The 16,897-nt window shown below is 54.9% G+C and overlaps 2 protein-coding genes across 5 annotated transcripts; one reads left to right on the top strand and one right to left on the bottom strand.

The window, feature by feature from the left end:
- Positions 1-60: 60 nt before the first annotated feature.
- On the top strand, positions 61-1,549 carry LOC110203723 (interferon-induced transmembrane protein 5). The gene is made up of 2 exons (XM_020980190.2): positions 61-340; positions 1,294-1,549. Exons 1-2 carry the CDS (start codon positions 152-154, stop codon positions 1,504-1,506), a joined length of 402 nt encoding a protein of 133 aa, XP_020835849.1. The 5' UTR covers positions 61-151; the 3' UTR covers positions 1,507-1,549.
- A 2,419-nt stretch (positions 1,550-3,968) lies between these two features.
- On the bottom strand, positions 3,969-11,932 carry PGGHG (protein-glucosylgalactosylhydroxylysine glucosidase). 4 transcript variants are annotated; one of them, XM_020980186.2, is made up of 14 exons: positions 11,583-11,929; positions 11,009-11,266; positions 10,241-10,451; positions 9,687-10,122; positions 9,462-9,530; positions 8,446-8,577; positions 8,129-8,240; positions 7,964-8,036; positions 7,556-7,692; positions 6,145-6,278; positions 5,827-5,922; positions 5,420-5,517; positions 5,126-5,334; positions 3,969-4,905 (listed from the first exon to the last, which is right to left on the bottom strand). In XM_020980186.2, exons 2-14 carry the CDS (start codon positions 11,256-11,258, stop codon positions 4,850-4,852), a joined length of 2,013 nt encoding a protein of 670 aa, XP_020835845.1. In that variant the 5' UTR covers positions 11,259-11,266; positions 11,583-11,929; the 3' UTR covers positions 3,969-4,849. The 4 variants fall into 4 exon arrangements, with proteins under 4 accessions (XP_020835845.1, XP_020835844.1, XP_020835846.1 ...); XM_020980185.2 differs by having other exon boundaries at positions 9,411-9,530; XM_020980187.2 differs by lacking the exon at positions 5,827-5,922 and having other exon boundaries at positions 9,411-9,530; positions 11,583-11,932.
- Between the last annotated feature and the right edge of the window lie 4,965 nt (positions 11,933-16,897).

Genomic DNA, 16,897 nt, shown 5'->3' on the forward strand with positions numbered 1-16,897 from the left:
CCCCCCACCCCATGCCCCAGGGCCAGTCTGTCATTTGCTGTTCTATATAGAGACCCATGCGGCTGGGCCGCAGCCTTATAAAGGGATTAGCCGAATCCTTCCCTGGAGTTGGGTTGCCTGAACTCGTAAGGGAGATACGGGACTCGAACCCATGGACACGTCGTACCCCCGTGGGGAGCATCTGCCCATGACGGCCCGTGGCTCAGAGCCCAGCTCTGCCACCGTGATCCCCATGGGGGCTCCGCGGCCCCCGAGAGACCACTTGGTTTGGTCCGTCTTCAACACCCTCTACTTGAACCTCTGTTGCCTGGGCTTCCTGGCCCTGGCCTATTCCATCAAGGTAGGGGGATAGGGTGGGGCACTCGGAGGTCGGGGCGGGAGGGGAAAGGAGAACGAAAGGGGGCTATATCATATAGGCGGGTTCCACCTGGCTACAGGGGAAGAACCCTTGCGTAAGCTTGTGGCACTTGCGGGTAGGGGCGAGGAGGGCCCCAGAGATGGGCGGGGCGGGGCTAGATGGTGACCCTAGAAGCTAATAGGAGAGGGAGGAGGTTGGGGTTCCAGCTGGAGAACCCATGGAATGTCTTGTGTCCACCTGGGAACACCTGGGGATAGCGAGGAGGTCAGTTTCACTGGAAACGGCCAGTGAGAGGGGAGCCTGGAACGCCAGAAGGCTAATTGCGGGGCTGGATGCTGAGCTAGAGGTAGTTTTGGGGGAGGGGGCAGCAAAAGCACTTTCCGCCCTCAGGGAGCTTCTATTCTAATGGAGAAGATAACGTATAGCTCCTAGGGACGCAGGAGATCTGGCCCCGGTGGGGAAAGAGAAGGGAGGTCACCTCAGGGCGGGGGTCCCTTTGATCTTAGAACGGGGCTTCGTCATCTTTTATGTGTGTTGGGGGCTTCTAGAACAGGACGGGAAAGTCTGTGAACCTTTTCCTTCTCAGAATAACGAGTTTAAATCACTGAACCCCAGTCCTTCTTAGGGCGCAGATTGAAACAGGCATTTTGGGGACGTGGCTCAAGAGGGAAGTTGTTCCTCTTCCCCTTCCTCCATGCGGAGCCTGGAAGTGAGAGGCAGAGAAAAGATTTTTAAGTGGGAAAAAAAAATTAAACGGACTTCAAGAACTTTTGCCTAGAGGCTATAGGAAAGCGTAGAGTTTTTCCGAAGGCAGATCGAGTGACTTAGTGCATTTTCCCCGAGGGCGGATGGCTAACCCTAACCCTAATTGCGCTTGAGTGAAGTCTCCCGAGCGTCCTCTCCAAGGGGTGTTTCCTGATTTGTCCCTGCCCCAGGCCCGAGACCAGAAGGTGGCTGGGGATCTGGAAGCGGCGCAGCGCTTTGGATCCAAGGCCAAATGCTATAATATCCTGGCGACGGTGTGGACGCTGCTGCTGCCCCTGCTTCTCGTGGCGCTGGTGGTGACTGGAGCCCTGCACTTGTCTCGCCTGGCTCAGGGCTCCATGAGCTACTTCAGCGTCAAGTTCAACGAGGCTGATTATGACTGACCCTGCGCCTGACACCCTGGCTCTTACTCTGGCCGGTCCCGGCCCCCCCCCCCCCTTGCCTGACACATCCACGCCCTCAAGACGCCCGCCTCCCCACCCCCGGTGACTCCTCTCCAGGCAGCCTCTGTGTCTAGGCCCCTGAGGACCCCTCAACCCGAGTCTGGGGTGGGAAAGAAGGCCGCCCTTCTGGCAAATGGTCTCCTTCGTGTTCCACACCGCCCCCTCCCCACCCCTCGGCTGTCTCAAGGTGCTCCCAGTTGGACGGGATCCTTAGCCCTTCTCCTACGGGGAGACTGGGCGGGGCCAATTTGAAGCCAGTCCCCAGCTCCCTTCCACTTTCCCTAACGCCCCCACCACCACCATGTGTGTCCCACCCTCCTCCATGCCCCCGAGATTAACGTCTCACTTCCCGGGCCTGCGCGGCCCCCTGCGCTCCCGTAGACGGCCTTACGGTTGCCTCGGCTCCGGGTTCAGAAGCCTGTCGTGGGTACTCCGGGGCCAGTAAAGTGGGTGTGGGTGAATGCGTGCGTGCATGTGGCAGTGTGCCTGCCCCGCCAGACGGGATGGTGAGAGGTGTGTGTGTGTGTGTGTGTGTGTGTGTGTGTGTGTGTGTGTGTGTGCGCGCGCGCGCGCAAAAGCGAAGCAGTGGTGGTGTCAGAGCAGGTATGTGCTTGAGTGGGTGAGCTCGATCTGTCACAGAGAATCGAGGGCTAAGCGGGACTAGAACCACTAGAATTAGAGGGTGAGGACCTGACCTCCAGTCAGTTTGAGAAGCTGGAACCCTAGACTTCTGTCCAGCTCCAGCTGAGGTCCGTCCCCGCCCTGACCCCAGCCTGGAGAGAAGGGAGCAGGGCGACGAGGAAAGGTTCTTCCACTTTCACCCGTTTTTGTCCCCCAACTGCGGAAGGAGAATCCGTCATCTTCCACCCTGGGGGGCGGGCCTGCCCTCACTTAGCTCCCTGGGTGGGGTCAGGCCTTTGGGGAGTCGCATTCGAGGCCCTTTCCTCCTCCTCCGCTCCAGCCATTCCTTTACACTCGCTGCGGGAGAGGACCAAATTGAAGCCAGAACCCAGAGAGCCAGGCTTGCACAGGATGTGGTGGGGGCGGGTGGGCTGGCAGTATGAGCCTGAGTCCCTCCTGGGGACCCTTTGCAGACCCTAATTACAGGGTGGCGCCTTTCCTATTCTCCATTCTGTCCCAAATGCTGCCTGCGGAGAGGCTCAAATCCACCACACCCAGAGCAGATTTGGCTAGCTATTGGAGTGGGGAGAGAATGGCCAGAACGGCCTCTCCTCCTCAGGAGGCTCCAGGCAAGCTGCTCACACTGGTGACACTCACTCCCCTAAGGCAGACTCAGACCCTGTGGCCCCCTCTGGACAGCCCCTCTGCTCCTGGCTCCTAGCTCCTTCCCTGGTGGATCTTCCTCCGTTTCCTTTGCCGGCTTACTGCCCACACCCCCAACTCCATCTTCAGCTCCCTTCTCTAGTCTGCCTTGGGCTGTCTCACTCAACTCGAGGCCTCAGTGCTCAGCTCTTTATATGACTCCACCTCCCTGTATCCCAGCCCACCCTTGACAGCTTATTCGGGGAGCCCTAGCTGGCTCTCCATCCTTAGATTGTAAGCTTCTTGAAGGCAGGAATCCAGGCTTTTAAAAACTCCAGATGACAGCCTGTAGGCAAAGCACTTAGGCTATCACCCCTCCCCCTCCCTGTGGATCCTGAGAGCCAGCCACCGAGCCCTGCACATAGTAGGTGCTGAATAAAAGCTCGATTCAAGTGAAGGGCCTCTGAGCTCCTCCTTTCTCCCACTTTGGTCTCCGATGTCTCCTCCAGGCCCAAGGACCCAAGAAGGCCCTGCATACCCCCAACCAATTCAGGCCACAGGCTGATGGAAGTCTCAGCTCTAGCCTCTTTCAGACTCAGCTCCAAGAGGCCTCAGTGTGGGTGGGTGGAGACCATGCCAACTCTCAGCTAGATGACAGCTTTGAAGCATCAGGGCCCAAGGAAGGCTGGTGGGGGCAGGGATCCCAGGCCTGAGGGGGCATGGGGAGACCTAGCAGTCGTTTGGGTCCTGGAAGGGAGTCAAAGAGCCTCTAAGGCAGGGGGAGGGAAGAGGCCCACTCACCTCAATTCTCCTGTGAGCACTGAGCTCCTGGGCCAAGGATGGACATAGTGTTGACCACACAGGTACACAAATAAGTGGTGACAAGACTGATAGCAGAGGAAAAAGAGAGGCTGGCCAAGTGCTGATAGGGAGACCCAGAGGACTTAGGGAAGGAAGAGGCCCTGAAGGACACAACCTCTGAGCAGGTGGCTAAGCTGGGGGCATTGAGGTGAGGAAGCCATTCCATACTTATGGAACATAGAGTCAGGATACAGAGATGAAAATGCGCCAGAGTGACTGATGAGGTCCAGAGGTTTAGGGGTGCTGGAACCCCCAAATCACAACATGCGGGTTCTGCCTTCTTTCAGCCAAAGACAAGGTTTATTAAAGGTCCTCCATATTGGCCAGACCCTTAAGGAATCTGAGCACCTGTGAGCTATTGGTTAGATTGTAAAAATCTGAGCAGTGGCTAGATTATAAGAATCAGAGGATCCTAATGGAGACAAGATGGACCTTATATACAGAAAGACTACAGGAGGGATTTAGGAGTGGCCAAGTGGTCTATTACCAAGTGGTAATAGAACTCCAGGGGTGACCAAGGGAGAATGGAGCCTAGATAGGATTAAAGGTGGGAAGGGGGGTGCAGCTTGGGAGGTAAAACAATGGAGGGCTAGGTGATGGGTAACAGAGAATTGGGAGATTGGGTGTAGGTACAAAGAAAGGCCAGTTGATGGGATTATGGCCTCAGGCCAAAGCCAGAGATTTGGCCATATGGGAAAGTCCAGAGGTTTTCTTTTTTGGGGTCTAGATCCTATCCTCATCATAACCACAAGCACCCAGCATGCTGGAGATGGAGGGAGGTCTTGAATGCCATGGTCAAGAACTCAGGTTTCATTGTGTAAGTGCCAGGGAGTCATTGAGGGTTGCGGTGGGGGGTGAACTGCACCTTAAGAGGATGCCTCTGGCATCCTATGTCAGGTGGACTGGGAAGGAGAGGCTGGTGTCAAAGGCGAGTTAGAGGAGGCAGTGGGCCTGACCCTCACTGGGGACCAGAGGTGTAGAGAGAAGGCAACGGATTGGGGAGGTGCTAGGCAGAGTCCACAGGCCTTGGCAGGAGAGAACATCAGTAGAGGACACTCCCCCAGCCTCCCAGCCAGGTGTGGGGGGTGGGAGTGATCCCTTTCTTCCTGGGGCTCCTTGAGGGGCTCCGGGGCTCATGCAGCTCAGGCTCCCTGGTCTCCTACGAAGGCAGTCTCTGGATCCTCCCAGCAGTGATGGGGAAGGAAATCTTGTGTCCTGAGAGGAGGCCCAGACCAGGACTGAGGAAGAAGCTGGGAATGGGGCTGGGGGGGGGCGCAGCAGGACTGGGGAGAGACACATCCCTAAAGGATGGAGAGGCCTGGGGCCAGCCCAGAGGGCAGGACTGTGTTTGCCTCTTTGTATCGCCAGGTTTCAGCACAGTGCCTGGTACCTTAATAAATGCTAGCTGACTTGATACGAAGCCTGGGAAACTTACCCAGGGGCAGGGGGAGCCGCTTTCCAGACGTCCTCAGTTCCACCTCCAGGGGAAGGGCTGCCTGCTCTGAGGCTGTCACTACAATTGTCACCATCTCCTCCGAGAAGGAGAAACAGAGTTTGTTCCCCAGGTAGGAGACCCCGGTGACCCTCATAGACTGGACCTCGGCCGAACATGTAGGGTCAAAGGTCAGTCCAGCCCTGGTGATTCTGAGAAGGAAAGTCCAGAGTGAGAGGCTGGGGGAAGCCTTGGCCCTCTGGCATCCCCCCCCCCCACAGCTTCCCCTATACACACCTGAACCCCGTGAATCCAAATAGCACTGCCTGCAGGAAGCCTCCCATTCCGGTCAGGAAGTTCACAGCACCTGAGCCATCGGCATTCTCTGTCCACACCTACAAGGACAATTTCCAGGGGGACCCCTTGGGGGACTCCCTGCCATCCCCTGACACTCCTCCTCAAGGAAGAAGGAGGGGAGCTATGTCCTGCTGTGCCCCTGTCACGCTCCAGGTGTGGGGGCCAGAGCCTGAGTGATTAGCACACCTGAGGCCAATTTCAAAGTTTTGGGGAGGACTTTTCTGTCAACACCCTTCAGAGGTAGTGAGAGCAAGAATCACTTTCTCCACTGCACAAATGAGGAAGTTGAGGTTCAGATCAGGGTGGGGGAGGGCGGGAGGAATGGGATGTTAGGGGTGTGGCCTAACCTTAAAGGGCTCTGAGATGTTGGAGAAGCACTTCCTGAGCTGGGCATGGGCCTTCTCCATCTCCTTTAGCTCCATCCAGCCCACGGCAAACATGCTCTGTAGGACAGGGATGTCGAGGGCATTGACTTTAGGAACCCCTCCCATAGCCCCACAAGGGAATTGAGAACCCTAGAGGAACTAGAAGGGGAGCAAGCCATCTATTCTCCCCATTCCATGGGTGGGGAGATTGGGGCTAGACGGGCCTGAGAAGCCCACCCTGGCCTCGGCAAGTGGGTCCAGGAAGGGGCCTGGCAGATCTGTTTGTGCTGTCCTCTTTACCCAGGACATTGCAGGGCCCTCAGAGGATGTCACAGCTTCATAGATCTCCAGGTTTTTTCTCCGAACATCCAGGCTCAGGGGGTAGGGCACTGGGTAGCCCAGGAGGACCACATCAGCCTGCTTTACAGTCTCTCCTGGGGCCAGAGTCAGTGGCATTCCAGAGGGATGGCATGATTGGTCAGGATCGAGGGTGGGAGGGAGAGAGAGAGAATTCAGAACTCAAAATTACAAAAAGGAATGGTAAAAATCTTTTACATGTAATTGGGAAATATTTAACAAAATGGATAAATATTTTAAAAATAAATGTTTAATAAAAGCACGTTGAGCAGCAACATAGTGTAGTGGGTATAGCTGGGCCTGGAGTCGGGAAGACTTGGGTTGAAATGTGACCTCACACACTGACTAGCTGTGTGACCCTGGGCAAGTCACTTTACTGCTGCCTGCCGCAGTTTCCTCATCTGTAAAATGGGAATAATAACAGTCTCTACCTCCCAGGGTTGATGTGAAGATTGAATGAGGTCATATCTCTAAAGTGCTTTGCAAACCTTGAGGACTTGTGTTAGCATAATGCTTGGGAAGCTCTTCCTCTAGCTCAAGGTGCTGATCAGGGGTGTTCCCATCTCATTGCACTGAGGAGACATCCTGGAGAAAAGGAAGCCGATGCCCCCAGGCCCCATAGGCCTCTACCAGCCCTGTACCCCAAGCACCCTTCCCAAGGAAGTCTGAGACAGAAGAAGAGGACGCAGAGGTGCACATATATTGATAGTGACTCCTTTTGGGTTGGCAAAGCACTGGAAACTCTACTGGGGAAGGGCTGGACAAGTGACAGAGCCCTCTACGGGTTGTAAGGAATGTTGCAGGGATGGCTTCAGAGAAACCTTGGGTAGACTTAGATGGACTGATGCAGAGGGAGGGGAGCAGAACCAGAAAACCACCCAGGGATAAGCCTGCAAGCAATGACAGCTCGGAAAAACTTAAGAACTCTCCTCATTGAAATGGCCAGCCAGAATTCTAGAGGAGCAGAGGAAGCCTGGGGGGACGAAATGAGGCACACCCTGGGGGTGGGGTGCAGAGAGCAGAATGAGGTCCATGCTCAGGGTCATGGCCAAGGTGAGACTCTGTTTTTGCCTGACCACAGATATTTGTTATAAGGCTTTTTTTCCCTTTTCTTTTTTCATGGAGGGGTAAAAGGCATATATGCATACATACATACACACATATGTAACACAAATGTTTGTTAAAAATATATGTATGTATTTATATATAATATATGTATACACACATATATATATATACACATACGTGTGTGTGTGTGTGTGTGTGTGTGTGTGTGTGTGTGTGTGTGTGTTTAAGAAAGAGATGGACGCTGGGGAAATGGGTGGACTGGAGCCAGAGGTATTTGGAAACTCACCAGGCTCATATCCATCAAACTCTGGGTGGTAATTTCTCTCAGGATCAAAAGGCACCTTGATTTTCTCGGCAACCTTTGCCCACTGTTCAGGGACTGGCTGGCCCAGGTCTCTAGCCAGATCTGCTGCAAAACCCAGGCTGGATGGGAAGCAAGGTTGAGAGTGAGGAAGGTACAGTCCAGAGGGTGACAGGTGTCTTTGAGGACTTTATCCAGGAAAGGGGGGGAGGGTGGGCAATGCTAGGGTAGTTCTTTGGTGAGGAAGGGAATGGGTCTGGGAGGGTCCAGGGCAGTTTAGGAGCTGAGGTTTGTGGGTAAAGGCCTGGGAACTCAGGCTCATAGGGACTGAGTCCTTTGCCAGAGGCTGTACATCACCTCTGTACAGAGGAAGAGTGTGGCCAGGAATCTCACCTGGTCTGAGCGATGACATTGGTGTAGACAGAGTTATTGACACCTGAGTGGTACTCATCTGGAGGCATCACTCCTGGAAGGGGCGGGATCAAATCCAATCAGTTTTGGGTGATATTCATCCAGGAGGTCACCCCCTGCAGGTCTTCCTTCCTCCCACATACTTGCCTCGGAGGTGGTAATTCTGTTCCTCAGCACACCAGGTGACTCGGCTACACCAGAAATCAGCCACAGCCCTGACCACATCCCAGCCACCTGCCTCTTGGAATAGCTGTAGATCCTGGGGCAGGGGAGAGCAGTGGCTTTCCAGGCTCCCCACCTCAGACCCAGCAGAGCCCAGACCCACTCCCTAACCCTCCTAGGTGCCTGGCCCCATGACCCTCAAGCCAAGCTTCATCCTGTTGGGTCCTGTCCTTTTGGGGGCCTGAGGCAGTGTCCCAGAAAGGGATCTGGCGGCCCTGTGCCCCCCTCCCCCCAGGAGGTACCTGGGTGGCCTGGTAGTAGAACTGAAAGGCCAGCATCACTGCCCCATTGATGTGGATCTCCTGAGTCCCATAAATCTCCTCAGGGCAGACCTCTCTGCCAGAGCTAGCACTTTCCCAGGCAAACTTGGCGCCCTGAGGAGGGGGAAGGAGAGAGGAGACTGAGGATAGAGCTCAGACCCTCTGGAAGGGGACTGTGATGAAGCCCAGGGCACTGTGGCCATGGGCCTGAATTCCCCCTCTGCTCCCTATTCCTTTGGTGACTTAGCACCCTTGGACCTCAGTTTTCTCAACTGTAAAATGAGAGTTAGATTGAATAATCCTCTCACTTCTGATGAAGAAAAAGCCCAAGCAACCTCTGCCATCCAGAAGCCATGGGGGAGGGGCTTCACAGGCACAAATAAGTAAGTCCAAGGAATCTAAGGAGGCTGAGGACACACTGACAGCTGGGGGCAGAGCCTGCAAGGCAGCAAAGGATTTGAATAGGCCTGTCTGAACACAGGTCAGTCATTGGACACAACCTGGGCAAAAACAGGGATGCAGGAGATACAATACTGAGGTCAGGAGTCACTGTGGTCCTGCGGAGCTGAAGGTTAGTGGGAGAAATGGGAAGAAACAGGGCGGGAAAGGCTGGAAGCAGACCATGAAGGTGAGGAAACTGAGGCTGAAAAGGTCACGCAGGATTAAGTGGTAGAGAGACCTGATCTTGAGATGACAAGGTGTGACCTGGGCCTCCCTGGCTCTTCCAAGCCCATGTTGCCTCTGGCTAGGGGCTGCTCCCCTTGAGGCCAGGGCCTCTGGACAGCCAGGACCCCTAAGGGCTCTCTCCTGATTGGGCTCCCTCCACCTTCTCTTGTGACCCTCTTGTCAAAGGTCACTCACTAGACTCTGAGCAGAAGAGGGGGCAAGGAGGTCCCCAGCTTGAGGGGGAGTTTGGCACCTGGGAGGTGAGGGCCCTGGACCCCCACCTGGAATCCCAGCTCCTCAGCGTTGAGCAAAGCCCCACCCAGTGTCCGCACCCGATACCCCAGGATGCTCCTGGCAGCTTCTGGGTCCAACAGCAAGATGCTGGGAAACATCCAGAAGTCCTAGGGCAAACACAGGGGAGGTCATGGAGGAACATAGGAAACACCAAAGGAGGTCATGGGGGAACACAGCAAAGTGATGAAGCAGGTGACAGGCTCGTAGAGTTCAAGTTGGGAATGCAGTGGAGCCCAGAGAGGGGGCAATGCTGGGGTCCTCACCTGGTCCCAGAAGATGTGGCCCCAGTAACACTCCCCATGGCACCCATTGGAAAGACCCCCAGGGCTGAGCCCGTGGAAAGGCTCTGGGGTTCCCAGGTGGGGGAGGGCACTTAGCGTGTAGTACAGACACCCTCGAAGAGCTTGTTGGAGGGGAAAGGACCCCACCAGGTCGAGGGCACAGGCCTCCCAGAGCGACCCCCAGGCATCAGCATGGCTGCTATACAAGGCACCTGCCCCCTGAAGGGAGGCAGCCTCTAGGAAGTGACCCTCGGCCTCCTCCTTGCTGCCTGCCACCACCGTGAGGAAGTCCCATGTCTGTGTCTGTTCCTCTTCCTCTGACAGTGTCAGTGATGGAGGAACTGGGGTCCAGAGCATATGCACCTCCGGCTGAGGTCCCCCAGGCTCCTCCGGGACCAGTGTATGACCATATAAGTACCTAGGTGGACAGAGCACAGGGTCCTGGAGAAGAGCCCCCAGCCCCACTCCCTGATGCTGTAACCCTCCTGGCCCCTACCAGCAGCCTGCATCTTCTCACCCGGTCCCCACTTACTCACCGAGCACCCCGGAAGTCAGGGCCCAGGTGCAAGGCCAGATCGGGACTGTGGGGGGTGAAGTCAGCCTGAAGGTGCAGAGTGATTGGCTGGGTGGTGGAGCCCAAGCGGCCAATGGACACGCTGGAGACCAGCAGGTGGGAGAGGACTCGGTGAGCATAGATTCTGTGGGAAGCCAAGAAGTCTAGGCCTCGGAGGGTGTGGAGAAAAGTACCTGAGGAAAGGGGAAGGGACGAGCTGGGCATGTGGGCAGAGGGGCCCAAGGATGGGGGACCTCTCTCATTCACGTTAAATGGGAGGGGGTCCCCTAAGGCAGCCACTCCACGTGACCCTCCAAAGATCTATACTGGTGGGAGGCCACAGAGGCAATGAGAGCAGGGAGAGGGAAGGGAGGCTGGGACATTGTGACTTTGTAGCCTCTGGACTTGCTACTGTTTCTCCTTTCTTCAGAAGAACTCTTCCCCATTCAGGGGACCTAGGAAAAAGGAACCCAGACAAATAACTGGAGGGGGAATGGGCACACCACAGGTCCAGAGTGTGAAGGCCAACCCCCTGATTTCACAGATGAGGAAACTGAGGCAAGCAGAGGTAAGGTGACCTGTTCAGGTGACAGCTAGACTGCCTCAGGTGGGGTTTGAAGCCAGGCCTTCCTGGGGAACAAAGTCCTGGGGAAGGGAGACAGAGGGGCCAAGGAATGGTGAGGGAGACCCCTTCCGGGAACCAGACAATGGTTTTGGTCTGGGTAGACCCCAGGTAGACCGGGGCGTCTACCTGTCTTGGTGTCCAGAGCAAAGGTCTCCTCTATGGAAGCCCCTTGGCAGGCTGGAGCCAGCAGGTGGACATTGAGAGGACTTGGGAGGTCTGCCCGGTGCGTGTCCCCTCCAGCTCCATTGTACACACCGCTCACATGTAGGATGTGATGGTACACTTGTGTGCCCAGGTACGAATTAGTCACTGTGGCCAGAAGGCGGGGGTCTTTGGGCAGGGAGTGGGTGGTGAACACAGTGGGGTCATCCTCCATCCCAGGGCCTGGCAGCAAGAGTGAAGATTGGAGGACACAGGGCCATCCAGGAAGCCCCTTTTCCCAGGTCCAGGCTAGGCTCACAGCTGCCCCCATTCTAGGAAGGGTCTCCCGCCCCTCCCCCTGTCCCCAGCCACTCAAGGCGCGGGGGGGGGGGGGGTGTGGTCTGGCCCAGGAGCGGGTAGGTGGACAGTTCCAAGGCGTCCCGGGTGGGGGTGGGGGAGTAGCGGCCCACCCTCCCCTGCCTCAGGAGGACGTTCTATTTCTTCGGGGTGGAGGGTGGAGGGGCAGAGGGTGCTCACGATCCCCTGGGTGTACAGTTACCTGGCTTCGGCTGGACAGTCTCAGCCGGGGCGCCTTCTTGGGTGGCAGGCGGGCTAAGGGATAGGACCAGTGCAGGGCGCCTTCTTTGGGAAGTCTGCAGAGGCACAGGCCCCTCCCTTCACATCCTCCACGTCATGGGGCAGGAAACGGGCCACAAGTTTGTGGATCGTAGCAACTTCTGGGCGCCTTTCGGGCCGCACCGGTCCATTTGATCCCCAGTGCGCAAATCTGACGCCTCCAGACACAGAGAAGGAGCCCTGGGGTCCCCCGAGTTTGGAAGCCCCGCCGGGGGCAGGGGGCGGGATAAAGCGGCCCCTCCTCCTCCAAGGATTCCCGGCTTCTGCCCTCCTTATCCTCCCCCGCCCCCGCAGATGGGGGCAGGCGGGTCATTGGGGAACCTCTCTGAGGCCCGGTGTGGGGGTGTGGGGGTGGGGGGCATGCGGATCCCTACTTGGAGGACAAGGGGTGGGAGGGTTGGGGGTGTCACAAGATTACAACATCTCCCTCTGAGCAGGAAGCAACGCCCAGGTCTCTAGTTCCACCCGGACTGAAAAAGAACCCACAGTTAATGACACCTTCGTGGAAGCCCCTACTGTGTGCGGGCCAGCAGCTCTGCTGTGTTAGCGCCAGCTTGTGCCAATTCCAATGGCCAATGCAAAGATATGGAGGTGGGAAACAGAGCAGGAAGGCCAGTGTAGCAGACTGTCCTCGGTGAGAAGGAGGAGTGTCCAATGAGAGCGGGAAGGGTTAGAATGGGAGCCAAGTTAGAAAGGACCTTAAAGTCCAAACAGAGGCATCTGCATTAGATTCCAGCACTGCAGCTTATTTACCAGGACAGTGATGTTAGCAGATCTTCACTTTTTTCTTCAAAAAACAAACAAAAACCCCCCCAAAAAAACCCCACCAAAAACCTATTCTGAATTTAACAAATAAAAGGACCATTTCTACAGTATGGGAACTACAGTGTGTACAATCCCCTCTCCTTTTTAAATACAAGATCCATCTGCAGTGTAACTTTCAAAGCTGTCCTGTTTGTCTGGAGCTCTGTCTGGTCCGCCTTCTGGTCCCTTCAATGCAGGCTTAAAAACACTCCCAGCACTCTTTTCTCCTCCTTTCCTTTTCACTTAGGGCTTTTCCTTTCTTTTGCCAGGTAGCTAGGTGATGCAGTGGGTAGAGCCCTGGGCCTGGAGTCAAGGAGACTTGAGTTCAAATCCAGCCTCCAGACACTTTAGGTGTGTGATTCTCATGTTTTCCTCTCAAGTGGGGATAATGATGGTGCTTCACAGGGTAGCTGTGAGATCATGTTGTAGAGTTTGGCTTTAGTAGCTGCCTTAATAGTGTTTATTCCTCTCTGTCCCTCTTTTTATCCTCATCCATTAATTGATCTCCTAGGCCAACACCCACATACTCTTGTAGGAGCCCTCGTTCTATTTTCTCTCATCCAAAGGCTTGCAGTATCTCACCCTCCCCCACCTGGTGACTAGGATATTCTCACTAGGTTTAAGGCCTTCCTAGATTCAGTAGAGATGTTCTCACCTCATTATGGAAGGTCCTTAGTATAGGGTCTTGACTTCCAACGCCCGGATTAATCAGTAAGCAAGTCTTTATGAAGCACCTACTGTGTATGGACTAGAGGCCCAGCACTTCTGGTTTGAGGAGGGCGGCCCATCCACCTTTGGCGGTCACCTTCACCCAGCTCTCCCCTGTAGCTACAAGAGCTGGAGCGTGCACAGTGGCCGCCCCCCCCCACCCCCAGGGAAACCAGCTTGAGGGGAACTGGCAGGCTTCAAACCCGACAGGGTGTTAGGAAGCCTCCACCTCAAGCAGGTGAAGACTTCCCCCGCCCCCCCCCCAGAACAATTTGTTCCAATGGCCATGGAGCGCTGGGAGCCTGGGCAGGCATGGAAGATGCCAAGGCCATCTACTGCGTCTGGGGCCATCACCAGGAATCCTGGCTTTAGTCCTTCAGTGACTTGGGAAGAAAGAGTTTAGCTGCTGACTTTGTGCAACTCTGCTTCACTTCAGTTCCCTCAGGACTCAGGATATCAACTGTGATGTCATTGTACTCTTTGAAGCAGACTACCGCCACCACCACTACTACTACCACCACCACTACTACCACCACCATCACCATCACCACTACTACTACCACCACTACACCACCACCACCACCACACCACCAACCACACCACGCCGCCACCACCACCGCACCACCGCCACCACTGCCGCCACCGCCACTACTACCACCGCCGCCACCGCCACCATTACCACCACCATCACCACCACTACCACCACCACCGCCACTACTACCACCATCACCGCCATCACTACCACCACCACCGTCACCACTACCACCATCACTACCACCATCACCATCACTACTACCACCAACACCATCACCACAACTATCACTACACACCACCACCACCACTACTACACCACCACCACACAACCACATACCACACCACCATCACCACTACTACACCACCACCACCACTACTACACCACCACCACCAACATCACACTACTTACCATCACTACTACTACCACCCTACCACCACCACCACTACCACCACTACCACCACTAGCATCACTACCATCATTACCACCACCACCACTACTACTACCACCACACCACCACCACCACCATCACCACCACTACTACCACCACCACCACCATTACTACCACCATCACCACTACCACCACCACCACCACCACCACCACCACTACCACCATCACCATCACTACTACCACCACCACAACCACCATCAGCACTACTACCATCACTACCACCACCTTACCACCACAATCACCACTACTACCACCACCACCACCACCACCACTACCACCACTACCACCACCATCACCACTACTACCACCACCACCACCACCACCACTACTACCACTATCACCACCACTACCACCACCATCACCACTACTACCACCACCACCATCACCACCACCACCACCACCATCACTACCACTACTACCACCACCACTGTGTACCAAGCACTGTGCTAAGGGTTGGAGACACAAAGAACTACAAAAGACAGTCCCTGCCCTCAAAGAGCTCACAGTCTGAAGAAGGAGACAATGTAGGAAGATAATACAGACTGGGAAAATGGGTGGGATCTCAGAAAAAAGGCATTGGCAACCCCACCTTCACACTCATTTTTTCCCTCATTTGTCATAGCTTTGATGAACTATATGGATGGTGGGAGACAATGTCTGGGGAAAGAGGAGAGAAAGGCAGGTCTTGGTCCCTGGACCTCAGCATGGGGTCACCTTCCTCCTCACCTGCCCCAAAGCCCAGGCTCAGGTGCTTACAGACCCTCCCCCTTATTCTTCCTGGGAAATTCCCATTGGGGGAAGGGAAGCTGTGACTGGCTTCTTCCTTGTTCCAGTGGGTCTTTCAAGCTTGGAAATGGATGGAAAGAAAGAGAGAGTCCTATCTCTAAGACCCTGCCTCCTCCAAATTCCTCAGGTATTTATTCTGGCCCTTGGTCATCCCACTCACCTCATTTTCCTCATGTGTCCTCCAATCCAATCATGAACACTTCAGGCTGTGGGGGGTGGGGGAGGGGTGGGGCCAGGGCCAAGAAGGGCCTTCTCCCCATCACAGCATAGCTAAGTACAGACTGAACAACTGTGCTTGGTGACTGTAGATTGAAGCCTGGGAGCAGGAGAAGCAAGGCCTTCTCTTCCCTCCCTCCCCCTTCCCCTTCTCTGCTCTGAAAAGTGGAGGCAGCGGGGCAGAGATGCCCCAGAGGACACTGGCCAGGGAAAGGTCCAGGGAGGTACTCAGCAGCCTCAATGGTCCCCTGAAGTTTATGGCAATAAGGCAGGAGCCCAGAAGGAAGGGGGGCCAGTCAATAAAACCAATGGCCTCAGGCCAGGCTGTAGAAGAGAGAATCCATTGGCCTGGAGTAATACATGCTGATGGAGGGCATGAGGCCTCTTTCACTCCCCAGGAGGCTTTCCTAGAGTCTTGTTGGTCTCTGGCACCTTGGTCACTTCCTGAGGCTTCAATCCCTCCTCTAGGGTTCTGGTCATCCCTTGGGGTCTTGGCCACTTCCCTAGGGTTGAGTGTGTAGGGAAAAGGTAATCAGAGAAGGAAGTCTGAGGGAAGAGAGTCAGAGGTATGTATGGACAGAAAGGCAGAGGAGAAGGCAGGTGGGTGTGTAATGGGGAGAAGGTCTGAGAGGTGGAGAAAGCCAGAGGCTCTGAAGTGTCCCAGCCAGCCATGAACCAGTTGCTTGTTCTCCCAAGAATGATCCCCTTGCACCAGGGAGCTCTTGGGTGAGAGAGCAGCAGGAATCAGGAGTCGGGAGTCCTTGAAGCTGGCTGGCCACCAGGGGGCACCACAGCACACAGCGCACTAGAGGGCCTGGAGACTCAAATACCTAAGTACAAATTTGTCTGCCTGTTTCTTCACCTGTAAAATGGGGACAACAGAAGCACCTCCCTCCCAGGGTTATAGTGAGGATCAAATGAGCTAATTGTAAAGTGCTTAGTACAATGCCCGGCACATAGTAGGCATTATGTAAATGTTAGCAATTATTATCGAGATTAAGCTGAGAGGGAGGTTAGGAGTTTTTCTTAGAGGCAGCTTGTTGATTCTCTGCAGTCAGGTAGTCAGTCAAAAAAACACTGATTAAGCACTTACCATGTGCTAGGCACTGGGCTAAGCACCAGGTATGCACAAAAAATGGGCAAAAGACTGGCCCTGCCCTTCAAGGAGCTTACAATCTAATAAGGGAAAAAACAAGCAAATGAATATGTACAAAGAAGCTCTAGACAGAACAAATAGGAAATGATTAACAGTGGGAAGGCCCTGGAAATAAGAAGTGCTGGGGAAAGCTTCCTGAAGAAGGTGGAATTTAAGTTGAGACTTAAAAGAAAGCTGAGAAGGTCTTTAATCTGAGCAGAGGGAGGAGAGCACTCTAGGCGTGGAGGGTCTTGTTCTTGCTGACAGCCAGGAGGTCAGTGTCACTGGATCAAAGACTAGGTATTGGGGAGGAAGGTGTGAGAAGACTGGAAAGGTAGGAAGGGGCTTTGGATGCCAAGCAGAGCATTTTGTAATAGCTCCTGGAGGAGATACAGAGCCATTGGAGATTACTGAGTAGGGGGATGGCATGATCTGACCTGCATTTTAGAAAGATCATTTGAAAGCTAATTAGAGGATGGACTGGATCTGCCTACCCTCCTCCCCCAGCAGGATATTACAATAGTCCAAGTGTGAGGTGATGAGAGTCTGCACCAAGGTGGGGGCAGTCTCAGAGGACAGAAGGGGGAGTATTCAAGAGATGCTCAG

Source organism: Phascolarctos cinereus, unplaced genomic scaffold (assembly GCF_003287225.1).
Source record: "Phascolarctos cinereus isolate Bilbo 61053 unplaced genomic scaffold, phaCin_HiC Scaffold_9;HRSCAF=440, whole genome shotgun sequence".
Lineage (NCBI taxonomy): Eukaryota > Metazoa > Chordata > Mammalia > Diprotodontia > Phascolarctidae > Phascolarctos > Phascolarctos cinereus.